Genomic DNA, 12,905 nt, shown 5'->3' with positions numbered 1-12,905 from the left:
CCCTACAGACCCCACAGCCCCCATAGGGCCCTACAGCCCCTACAGACCCCACAGACCCCACAGCCCCCATAGGGCCCTACAGCCCCTACAGACCCCATAGGGCCCTACAGACCCCACAGCCCCCATAGGGCCCTACAGCCCCTACAGACCCCATAGGGCCCTACAGACCCCACAGCCCCCATAGGGCCCTACAGACCCCACAGCCCCCATAGGGCCCTACAGCCCCTACAGACCCTACAGACCCCACAGCCCCCATAGGGCCCTACAGACCCCACAGCCCCCATAGGGCCCTACAGACCCCACAGACCCCACAGCCCCCATAGGGCCCTACAGACCCCACAGCCCCCATAGGGCCCTACAGACCCCACAGACCCCACAGCCCCCATAGGGCCCTACAGACCCCACAGCCCCCATAGGGCCCTACAGCCCCTACAGACCCTACAGACCCCACAGCCCCCATAGGGCCCTACAGACCCCACAGCCCCCATAGGGCCCTACAGCCCCTACAGCCCCTACAGCCCTTAAAGACCCCACAGCCCCCATAGGGCCCTACAGACCCCACAGCCCCCATAGGGCCCTACAGACCCCACAGATCCCATAGGGCCCTACAGACCCCATAGGGCCCTACAGACCCCACAGACCCCATAGGACCCTACAGACCCCACAGACCCCATAGGGCCCTACAGACCCCACAGACCCCATAGGACCCTACAGACCCCACAGACCCCATAGGGCCCTACAGACCCCATAGGGCCCTACAGCCCCCACAGACCCCACAGACCCCATAGGGCCCTACAGCCCCTACAGACCCCACAGACCCCATAGGGCCCTACAGCCCCTACGGACCCCACAGACCCCATAGGGCCCTACAGACCCCACAGCCCCCCTAGGGCCCTACAGACCCCACAGACCCCACAGCCCCCATAGGGCCCTACAGACCCCACAGCCCCCATAGGGCCCTACAGACCCTACAGCCCCCATAGGGCCCTACAGACCCCACAGACCCCACAGCCCCCATAGGGCCCTACAGACCCCACAGCCCCCATAGGGCCCTACAGACCCCACAGCCCCCGTAGGGCCCTACAGCCCCCACAGCCCCTACAGCCCTTAAAGACCCCACAGACCCCATAGGGCCCTACAGACCCCACAGACCCCATAGGGCCCTACAGACCCCACAGCCCCCATAGGGCCCTACAGACCCCACAGACCCCACAGCCCCCATAGGGCCCTACAGACCCTACAGACCCCACAGCCCCCATAGGGCCCTACAGCCCCTACAGACCCCACAGCCCCCATAGGGCCCTACAGCCCCTACAGACCCCATAGGGCCCTACAGCCCCCACAGACCCCACAGGGCCCTACAGACCCCACAGCCCCCATAGGGCCGTGCGCCCCCTCTCCCGGAGCCTCACCTGAAGGCTAGAAACAGTGAGGCGCCGGGCGGCGTCGCTGTTGGGGGCGGCCGGCACCACGAAGGGGCTGTCGGGGATGTGCTCCTCGTTGAACTTCACCGCCACCTCGTAGTCCCCTGCGGGTTAATTAACCAGTAATTAGCGAGGGGGCAGTAATTAGCGAGGGGTTAATGAGGAGGTGGGGGGACGGGGGATGGAATCAATGGGGGATGGAATCAATGGGGGATGGAATCAATGGGGGATGGAATCAATGGGGCTGGTAGGGATGGGCTCCTCGTTGAACTTCACCGCCACCTCGTAGTCCCCTGTGGGTTAATTAACCAGTAATTAGCGAGGGGGTAGTAATTAACAAGGGGTTAATGAGGGGATGGAATCAATGGGGGATGGAATCAATGGGGGATGGAATCAATGGGGCTGGTAGGGATGGGCTCCTCGTTGAACTTCACCGCCACCTCGTAGTCCCCTGGGGATTAATTAATGAGTCAGTAATTAGCGAGGGAGCAGTAATTAACGAGGGGTTAATGAGGGGATGGAATCAATGGGGGATGGAATCAATGGGGGATGGAATCAATGGGGGATGGAATCAATGGGGCTGGTAGGGATGTGCTCCTCGTTGAACTTCACTGCCACCTCGTAGTCCCCTGCGGGTTAATTAATGAGTCAGTAATTAGCGAGGGAGCAGTAATTAACGAGGGGTTAATGAGGGGATGGAATCAATGGGGGATGGAATCAATGGGGGATGGAATCAATGGGGGATGGAATCAATGGGGCTGGTAGGGATGTGCTCCTCGTTGAACTTCACCGCCACCTCGTAGTCCCCTGCGGGTTAATTAATGAGTCAGTAATTAGCGAGGGGGCAGTAATTAGCGAGGGGTTAATGAGGGGATGGCAGCAATGGGGGATGGAATCAATGGGGGATGGAATCAATGGGGGATGGAATCAATGGGGCTGGTAGGGATGTGCTCCTCGTTGAACTTCACCGCCACCTCGTAGTCCCCTGCGGGTTAATTAATGAGTCAGTAATTAGCGAGGGAGCAGTAATTAACAAGGGGTCATTCATTAACGAGGGATCATTCATTAACGAGGGGTTAATGAGGGAGTGGGGGATGGGGGATGGCAGAGATGCGCTCCTCGAACTTCGCCGCCATCTCACAGAGCCCTGGGGGGTTAATTAACGAGTCATTAATTAACGGGGGGGCATTAATTAGCGAGGGGTCATTCATTAACGAGGGCTTAATGAGGGGGATGGAATCAATGGGGGATCGGGGGGGTGGGGGCGGGTGACATCAGCAGGGAGGGGAGGCAGTGGGGGATGAAGTCAATGGGGTCAGCAATGGGGTCGGCAATGGGGGATCAAATCAATGGGGTCAGCAATGGGGTCGGCAATGGGGGATGGAGTCAATGGGGTCGGCAATGGGGGATCAAATCAATGGGGTCGGCAATGGGGGATGGAGTCAATGGGGTCAGCAATGGGGGATCAAGTCAATGGGGTCGGCAATGGGGAATGGAGCCAATGGGGTCGGCAATGGGGGATGGAGTCAATGGGGTCGGCAATGGGGGATCAAGTCAATGGGGTCGGCAATGGGGGATGGAGTCAATGGGGTCGGCAATGGGGGATCAAATCAATGGGGTCGGCAATGGGGGATGGAGTCAATGGGGTCAGCAATGGGGGATCAAGTCAATGGGGTCGGCAATGGGGAATGGAGCCAATGGGGTCGGCAATGGGGGATGGAGTCAATGGGGTCGGCAATGGGGGATCAAATCAATGGGGTCGGCAATGGGGGATGGAGTCAATGGGGTCAGCAATGGGGGATGAAGTCAATGGGGTCGGCAATGGGGTCAGCAATGGGGGATGGAGTCAATGGGGGAAGAAATCAATGGGGGAAATGAATGGAGAAAAATCAATGGGGGAAATCAATGGGGGAAATCAATGGGGTCGCCAATGGGGTCACCATTGGGGGATAAAATCAATGGGGGATGAAATCAACAAGGGAAAATCAATGGGGGAAATGAATGGGGGATGAAATCAATCAATGGGGGATGAAAGAAATCAATGGGGGAAATCAAATCAATGGGGGATGAAAGAAATCAATGGGGGAAATGAATGGGGGATGAAATCAATGGGGAATGAAATCAATGGGGTCACCAATGGGGGATGAAAGAAATCAATGGGGGATGAAATCAATCAATGGGGGATGAAATCAACAAGGGAAAATCAATGGGGGATGAAAGAAATCAATGGGGGAAATGAATGGGGGATGAAATCAATGGGGGATGAAATCAATGGGGTCGCCAATGGGGGATGAAATAAATAATGGGGGATGAAATAAATCAATAGGGGAAATCAATGGGGTCACCAATGGGGGATGAAATCAATGGGGGAAATGAATGGAGGAAAATCAATGGGGAAAATCAATGGGGGAAATCAATGGGGTCGCCAATGGGGTCACCATTGGGGGATGAAATCAATGGGGGGAAATCAATGGGGGATGAAATCAATCAATGGAGGAAATGAATGGGGGATGAAATCAATGGGGGATGAAATCAATGGGGGATGAAAGAAATCAATGGGGGATGAAAGAAATCAATGGGGGAAATCAATGGGGGATGAAATCAATGGGGGATGAAATAAATCACTGGGGGAAATGAATGGGGGATGAAATCAATGGGGGATGAAATCAATGGGGATGAAATCAATCAATGGGGGAAATGAATGGGGGATGAAATCAATGGGGGATGAAATCAATGGGGGATGAAATCAATCAATGGGGGATGAAATCAATCAATGGGGGATGAAAGAAATCAATGGGGAAAATCAATGGGGCATGAAATCAACGGGGGAAAATCAACGTGGAACCCCATCCCTGGGGCAAAAGCCGCTGAGTGCTGAGGCTTCGGGTTCAATTCGGGCTTTTGGGGTCCCCCAGAAGTGTCCCCTTCCCCCCCCCCGCCCCATAACCCCCCTCCCCCGCCCCATACCGGGTTCCTGCACCACGTAGGAGACCCCACACGACCCGTCCTTGCGGTCCTCGAAGGCGATCTCGGCTTTGCTCGGCCCTTCCACCGAGATGGAGAGGCCCCCGGCGCCCGCCTCCCGCGTCCAGATGCTGAACTCGGCTGTGGGGTGCAGGGGGGGGGGGTCAGGGGGGGGGCAAAAAGGGGTTGGGGGGTCATATGGGGTCAGGGAGGGGGGTATGGGGGAGTATGAGGGGGCTATGTGGGGTTTATGGGGGTCATAGGTGGGGTTTGGGGCAGCCCAGATGCTGAACTCGGCTGTGGGGTGCGGGGGGGGGGGGCCGGGGGGGGGCAGAAAGGGGTTGGGGGGTCATATGGGGTCGGGGGGGTCATGGATGGGGGTATGGGGGGTTATGTGGGGTTTATGGGGGGGTTATGTGGGGTTTATGGGGGACATAGGTGGGGTTTGAGCATCTGGGCTGCCCCAACTCGGTTGTGGGGCATGGGGGGGGGTCGGGGGGGGGGGCAGAAAGGGGTTGGGGGGCTCATATGGGGTTGGGGGGGGTAATAAGGGGGGATATGGGGGAGGTTATGTGGGGGTTATGGGGGGTAGGGGGGGGTTATGTGGGGTTTATGGGGGTCATAGGTGGGGTTTGGGGCAGCCCAGATGCTGAACTCGGCTGTGGGGTGCAGGGGGGGGGGTCAGGGGGGGGGCAGAAAGGGGTTGGGGGGTCATATGGGGTCGGGGGGGGTCATATGGGGGGATATGGGGGAGGTTATGTGGGGTTTATGGGGGTATGGGGGGGTTTGGGGCAGATGCTCAGATGCTGAACTCGGCTGTGGGGCACAGGGGGGGTTTGAGGGGGGGCAGAAAGGGGTTGGGGGGGTCATATGGGGTCGGGGGGGGTCATGGATGGGGGTATGGGGGGTTATGTGGGGTTTATGGGGGGGTTATATGGGCTTTATGGGGGTCATAGGTGGGGTTTTGGGGACCCCCAGATGCGGAACTCAGCTGAGGGGGGTTATAGGGGGAGTCGGGGGGGTTATGGGGGCAGTTATGGGGGGTTTTGGGGACATTATAGGGGTATTAGGGGATCCTAAAGGGGATGAGCCCGTAAGGACCCTATAGGAACTGATTCCATAGGGACCCATAGGGATTGACCCCATAGGGACCCCATAGGGGTTGACCCCAGATGCTGTGCTCGACTGTGGGGCAGAAGGGGGTTTTATTGGGGGGGGTCGGGGGGATTTTGGGGGGGTTATGAGGGGGTTATGGGGTCCCCCAGATGCTGAGCTCAACTGTGGGGCAGAAGGGGGTTTTATTGGGGGGTGGGGGGGTCACAGGGGGTCTGGGGGGGGGTCCCACTGCCTCCCATTGGACCCCATATGGGACCCCATAGGAACTGATCCCATAGGGACCCCATAGGGACCCCATAGGGGTTGACCCCAGATGCTGAGCTCAACTGTGGGACAGAAGGGGGTTTTATTGGGGGGTGGGGGGGTCACAGGGGGTCTGGGGGGGGGTCCCACTGCCTCCCATTGGACCCCATATGGGACCCCATAGGAACTGATCCCATAGGGACCCCATAGGGACCCCATAGGGACCCCATAGGGGTTGACCCCAGATGCTGAGCTCAACTGTGGGACAGAAGGGGGTTTTATTGGGCGGGGGGTCAGAGGGGGTCTGGGGGGGGGATCCCACTGCCTCCCATTATCCCCCAAACCCCTTTATGCCTCCTGGGTGCCCCATCACGGACCCAACCGCATCCCGCCGACCCCAAACCCCCCCCCTTTCCCCCTTTTATGGGAACCCCAAGCACTCACCCGGCACCCCCGTTTCGGCCCTTTCCAGGCCCGGCCCCCCAGCCCTGACTTTATGCGCCCCCCCCTCTCCGAGGGGTCCGACGGTGAACTGGAAGGGGCTCCCCGGGACGTGCTGCCCCCGGTCCTTGACGCTGACCGAATGCACCCCGCTCTCCTCGGGGACGAAGCGGATGCTGTAGGCTCCCCTTTCCCCTTCCAGGACCTGGGCGGCCGCCGAGGAACCCGAAGGTGCCGTCACCTGAGCCGTCACATCGTGGGCGCTGGGCTCTGGGAAATGGGGGGGGGGAAGGGGGGGTTAGGGGGTCCTATAGGGGGTGAGGATGTAAGGAACCCGTAGGGACTGATCCCATAGGGACTGATCCTATCGGGACCCATAGGAACACACTGAGAGCCATAGGGACTGACCCCATAGGGACTGATCCCATAGGGACTGATCCCATAGGACCCCATAGGGACCGACCCCATAGGGACTGATCCTATAGGGACTGATCCTATAGGGACCCATAGGGACTGACCCCATAGGGACAGACCCCATAGGGACACACTGAGAGCCATAGGGACCCCATAGGGATCGACCCCATAGGGACTGATCCCATAGGAACCCATAGGGACTGACCCCATAGGGACTGATCCTATCGGGACCCATAGGAACACACTGAGAGCCATAGGGACCGACCCCATAGGGACAGACCCCATAGGGACCCATAGGGACTGACCCCATAGGGACTGATCCCATAGGACCCCATAGGGACTGACCCCATAGGAACCCATACGGACAGACCCCATAGGGACAGACCCCATAGGGACACACTGAGAGCCACAGGGACCCCATAGGGACCGACCCCATAGGGATTGACCCCATAGGGACCAACCCCATAGGGACTGACCCCATAGGGACACACTGAGAGCCATAGGGACCCCATAGGACCAACCCCATAGGGACTGATTCCATGGGGACCCACCCCATAGGGACTGACCCCATAGGGACCCGGAACCCCATAAAGACACCCAGAGACTCCATAGAGACCCTCGGATCCCCCAGCCCCCCTTTAAGGCCACATAGGACCCCCAGGACCCCCCCCCAGGATCCCCCCAGACCCCCTTTAAGGCCACATAGGACCCCCAGGACCCCCCCAGGATCCCCCCAGCCCCCCTTTAAGACCACGTTGTCCCCCCAGGACCCCCCCAGACCCCCTTTAAAGCCACGTAGGAACCCCTTGACCCCCCCAGCCCCCCTTTAAGGCCACATGAGCCCCCCAGGACCCCCTCAGACCCCCCAAGGACCCCCCAGCCCCCCTTTAAGACCACGTTGTTCCCCCAGGACCCCCCCAGACCCCCTTTAAGACCACGTTGTCCCCCCAGGACCCCCCCAGCCCCCCTTTAAGGCCACATAGGACCCCCAGGACCCCCCCAGGACCCCCCCAGCCCCCCTTTAAGACCACGTGGGACCCCCAGGACCCCCTCAGACCCCCCAGGACCCCCTTTAAGACCACGTTGTCCCCCCAGGACCCCCCCAGCCCCCCTTTAAGACCACGTGGGACCCCCAAGGACCCCCCCAGACCCCCCCCGGCCCCCCCCTACCTGGCATTTTGAGGCTGAGGTCGCAGGCCGTGCCCACATGGGCCTCGGGGGGGGCACGGCGCCGCCGGGTGATGCTCTCCTTCACACGGCCCTCCCCGGTCACCTTCACCGAGAAGGGGCTCCCTGGGGGGGGGGGGAGACCAGTTAGAACCAGTATGGACCAGTATAGATGAGTACAGACCAGTATAGAGCACTACAGACTAGTACAGACCAGTATGGAGCATTACAGACCAGTACAAACCAGTATAAAGTACTACGGAAGGGCACAGACCAGTATGGAGTAGTGTAAACCAGTAAGGATTGGTATAGACCAGTATGGACCAGTATAGAACCAACAGATCCCAGTATAAACCAGTAAGACCAGTACCAGGCACGTGCTGCTCCCCGACCTGCATGGCGATGATGCAGTTGCCCGGCTCGGTGGGGCAGTAGCCCACCCCATACCCCAGTATAACCCAATATACCCCCACTACACCCCAGTACAGCCCCAGTACATCCCAGTACATCCCAGTATAAACCAGTACATCCCAGTATAACCCAGTATAACCAGTACCAGGCACGTGCTGCTCCCCAAACTGCACGGCGATGATGCAGTTGCCCGGCTCGGTGGGGCAGTAGCCCACCCCATACCCCAGTATAACCCAATATACCCCCACTACACCCCAGTACAGCCCCAGTACATCCCAGTACATCCCAGTATAAACCAGTACATCCCAGTATAACCCAGTATAACCAGTACCAGGCACGTGCTGCTCCCCAAACTGCACGGCGATGATGCAGTTGCCCGGCTCGGTGGGGCAGTAGCCCACCCCATACCCCAGTATAACCCAGTATACCCCCACTATACCCCAGTACAGCCCCAGTACATCCCAGTACATCCCAGTATAAACCAGTATAACCAGTACCAGGCACGTGCTGCTCCCCGAACTGCACGGCGATGATGTAGTTGCCCGGCTCGGTGGGGCAGTAGCCCACCCTGCAGGTCCCGTCCGGCAGCTCCTCGGTGCTGATGTCCACTTTGCTCGGCCCCTCGATGGACAGGCTCAGCCCGCCGTAGCCTGGGGGGGGGTAATTAGCACACGGGGGTTAATTAATTAACGAGCGGGGGGGTTAATTAATTACGGGGTCCCTTTACCCCCACCCCAGCCCCACAAATCCGACCCCCCCCCCCCCACCCAGCCCCACCTTCCGGCATCCCTGGTGTCGATGGTGAAGTGGGTGGCCCCCCCCCCCAGCCCCAAAACACCACCAGGGTCCCTTTACCCCCCCCAGCCCCACAAACCCGACCCCCCCTCAACCCCCCCCAGCCCCAAAACACCACCAGGGTTCCTTTACCCCCCCCCCCCCCCCCACAATCTGACACCAATGGGGGTCTCTGTGCGCCCCAAACCAACCCCCAAAACACCACCGGGGTCCCTTTACCCCCCCCCAATCCCACAAACCCGACCCCCCCCTTGGCCCCCCCAGCCCCAAAACACCACCGGGGGTCCCTTTACCCCCCCCCCTCCCAATCCCAAAAACCCAACCCCCCCCCCGAATCCCCAGCCCCAAAACACCACTGGGGGTCCCTTTACCCCCCCCCAATCCCACAAACCCGACCCCCCCCTTGGCCCCCCCAGCCCCAAAACACCACCAGGGTTCCTTTACACCCCCCCCCCCCCCCACAATCTGACACCAACGGGGGTCTCTGTGCCCCCAAAACACCACCGGGGGTCCTTTTATCCCCTACCCCCCCCAGCCCCACAAAACCAACCCCCCCATCCCCAAAACACCACCGGGGGTCCTTTTACCCCCTACCCCCCCCAGCCCCACAAAACCAACCCCCCCATCCCCAAAACACCACCGGGGGTCCTTTTACCCCCCCCAGCCCCACAAACCCGACCCCCCCTCAACCCCCCCCAGCCCCAAAACACCACCGGGGGTCCCTTTACCCCCCCAGCCCCATAAACCCGACCCCCCCCGGCCCACCCCCCAGCCCCGCCTACCAGCATCACTGGTGTCGATGGTGAAGTGGGTGCCCCCCCCCCCCAGCCCCAAAACACCACCGGGGGTCCTTTTACCCCCCTCCCTGGTCCCTTTACCCCCCCCAACCCCACAAACCCGACCCCCCCTGGCCCCCCAGCCCCACCTACCGGCATCCCTGGTGTCGATGGTGAAGTGGGTGGGGGTGAAGGTCCTCCCCTCGTGCAGCCCCGGCCCCCCCACGCGGACGCGGGCGGCGTCCCCCAGCTCGGCCTGGCTGATGTTCACAACGATGGGGCTGCGGGGCAGCGGCTGCCCCCCCCGGGAGATGTGCACCAGGTGCTCCCCCACCTCCTGGGGGACGAAGGAGATCCCTAAAAGGAGGGGGGAGAGGGGTTGGGGGTCAGTAGGGTTGGGATTTGGGGGGGGGAGCAGCGACCCCATTGAGTCCCCATTGAGTCCCCATTGAGACCCCATCGAGTCCCATTGAGACCCCATTGAGTCCCATTGAGACCCCATCGAATCTCCATTCAGTACCCATTGAGTCCCATTGAGAAATACGGAGACCCCACTGAGACCAATGAGACCCCATTGAGTCCCACTGAGCCCCAATGAGACCCCATTAAGATCCCACTGAGTCCCCATTGAGACCCCACTGAATCTCCATTCAGTCCTCATTGGGTCCCACTGAAACCCCATAGAGTCCCACTGAGAAATACTGAGACCCCATTGATGAGACCCCATAGAATCACACTGAGAAATACTGAGACCCCACTGAGACCCCATTAAGATCCCACTGAGTCCCACTGAGACCCCATTGAATCTCCATTCAGTCCCCACTGAATCCCATTGAGACCCCACAGAGTCCTACTGAGAAATACTGAGACCCCACTGAGACCCCACTGAGATCCCACTGAGTCCCCATTGAGATCCATGGGGGATTTGAGGATGAGTGGGGTTGCGATTTGGGGGAGGGGGCAGCGGCTGCCCCCCCCGGGAGATGTGCACCAGGTGCTCCCCCACCTCCTGGGGGACGAAGGAGATCCCTAAAAGGAGGGGGGGGGAGAGGGGTTGGGGGTCAGTAGGGTTGGGATTTGGGGGGGGGGAGCAGCGACCCCATTGAGTCCCCACTGAGACCCCATTGAGTCCCATTGAGACCCCATCGAATCTCCATTCGGTCCCCATTGAGTCCCATTGAGAAATACTGAGACCCCACTGAGACCCCATTGAGATCCATGAGGGATTTGAGGATGAGTGGGGTTGGGATTTGGGGGGGGGGAGCAGCGACCCCATTGAGACCCCACTGAGACCCCAATGAGACCAATGAGACCCCATTCAGTCCCGCTGAGACCCCATAGAGTCCCATTGAGAAATACTGAGACCCCATTGAGTCCCACTGAGTCCCCATTGGGACCCCACTGAATCTCCATTCAGTCCCCATTGAGTCCCACTGAAAAATACTGAGACCCCATTGAGACCCCAATGCCCCCCCGACCCCAATACCCCCCCTGCCCCCCCTGCCCCCCTGACCCCAATACCCCCCTGACACCAACAACCCCCCGACCCCAATGACCCCAATACCCCTCTCCCCCTGACCCCAATGGCCCCCCAACCCCAATGACCCCAATACTCCCCGGCCCCCGCTGCACCCCCCCAACCCCAATACCCCCCTGACCCCAATACCCCCCCGACCTCAATACCCCCCTGACCCCAATTCCACCCCGACCCCAATGCCCCCCCTGCTCCCCCTACCCCCCCCGACCCCAATATCCCCCCCGCCCTCCTGCCCCCTCTGACCCCAATACCCCCCTGACCCCAATGACCCCAATCGCCCCCTGACCCCAATACCCCCCTGACCCCAATACCTCCAATACCCTCCTGACCCCCCTGCCCCCCCCGACCCCAATACCCCCCTGACCCCAATGACCCCAATCCCCCCCCTGAACCCCTGCTCCTCCCGACCCCAATGACCCCAATACCCCCCTGACCCCAATGACCCCAATACTCCCCTGCCCCCAATTCCTCCCCTGCCCCCCCTGACCCCAATACCCCCCTGACCCCAAATCCCCCCCCTGAACCCCTGCTCCCCCCGACTCCAATGACCCCAATACTCCCCTGACCCCCCTGCCCCCCCCGACCCCAATACCCCCCTGACCCCAATGACCCCAATACTCCCCTGACCCCAATTCCTCCCCTGCTCCCCCTGACCCCAATACCCCCCTGACCCCAAATCCCCCCCCTGAACCCCTGCTCCCCCCGACCCCAATGACCCCAATACCCCCCTGACCCCCCTGCCCCCCCCCAATGCCCTCCCCTGACCCCAATTCCTCCCCTGCCCCCCCTGACCCCAATACCCCCCTGACCCCAATGACCCCAATCCCCCCCCGAACCCCTGCTCCCCCCGACCCCAATGACCCCAATACCCCCCTGACCCCAATGACCCCAATACTCCCCTGACCCCAATTCCTCCCCTGCCCCCCCTGACCCTAATACCCCCCTGACCCCAATACCTCCAATACCCCCCTGACCCCAAATTCCCCCCCTGAACCCCTGCTCCCCCCGACCCCAATGACCCCAATACTCCCCTGCCCCCCTCCCTGCCCCCCCCCGACCCCAATGACCCCAATGACCCCAACCCCCCCCCCCCGTACCGACGTGTCCGTCGCGCATGCGCTTGAGCTGGCAGGGCTCCTTGCGGCCGGAGGGGGCGGTGACGCTGGCAGCCAATTGGCTGAGGTCGCTCTCGGCGATGTCCAATGGGATGTCGGCCGACGCGCCCACCTTCAGGTGCGACTGCCGCAGGCTCTCGTCCCCTGCCGACCCCAGACCCAAATCAGGGGCCCCGCCGGCACGGGGGGTGGAGACCCCCGACCCAAATTAGGGACCCCACAGGCACCGGGGTTGGAGACCCCAGACCCGAATCAGGGACCAGCAGGAACCCCGCAAGAAACCCCACAGACAATGGATGGAGACCCCAGACCCAAATCAGGGACCCCGCAGGCACCGGGGGTGGAGACCCCAGACCCAAATCAGAGACGGCCAGGAACCCCGCAGGCAACGGGCGGAGACCCCAGACCCAAATTAGGGATCCCACAGGCACCGGGGGTGGAGACCCCAGACCCAAATCAGGGACCCTGCAGGCACAGGGGTTGGAGACCCCAGACCCAAGTT

The 12,905-nt window shown here is 60.9% G+C and overlaps 1 protein-coding gene across 4 annotated transcripts in view; it reads right to left on the bottom strand.

The window, feature by feature from the left end:
* The window catches only part of FLNA (filamin A), a 94,723-nt gene that overhangs the window by 8,228 nt on the left and 73,590 nt on the right, over positions 1-12,905 (bottom strand). For 3 of the 4 annotated variants that reach the window (XM_090126618.1, XM_090126619.1, XM_090126620.1), the window contains 7 exons: positions 12,386-12,547; positions 9,905-10,108; positions 8,678-8,830; positions 7,773-7,895; positions 6,192-6,458; positions 4,392-4,529; positions 1,413-1,528 (listed from right to left, as the gene is read on the bottom strand). In XM_090126618.1, coding sequence (XP_089982744.1) covers positions 1,413-1,528; positions 4,392-4,529; positions 6,192-6,458; positions 7,773-7,895; positions 8,678-8,830; positions 9,905-10,108; positions 12,386-12,547 — 1,163 coding nt within the window. Of the gene's footprint in view, positions 1-1,412; positions 1,529-1,554; positions 2,410-4,391; positions 4,530-6,191; positions 6,459-7,772; positions 7,896-8,677; positions 8,831-9,904; positions 10,109-12,385; positions 12,548-12,905 lie in introns of those variants that run through there. The other variant, XM_090126621.1, reaches the window with a different exon arrangement.

The sequence above is a fragment of the Phasianus colchicus genome, chromosome 29 (genome assembly GCF_987193195.1).
Source record: "Phasianus colchicus chromosome 29, bPhaCol1.hap1.1, whole genome shotgun sequence".
Taxonomy (NCBI): Eukaryota; Metazoa; Chordata; class Aves; order Galliformes; family Phasianidae; genus Phasianus; species Phasianus colchicus.
The sequence above is the reverse complement of the archived record's forward strand: the minus strand, read 5'-3'. Positions and strand labels throughout refer to the sequence as shown.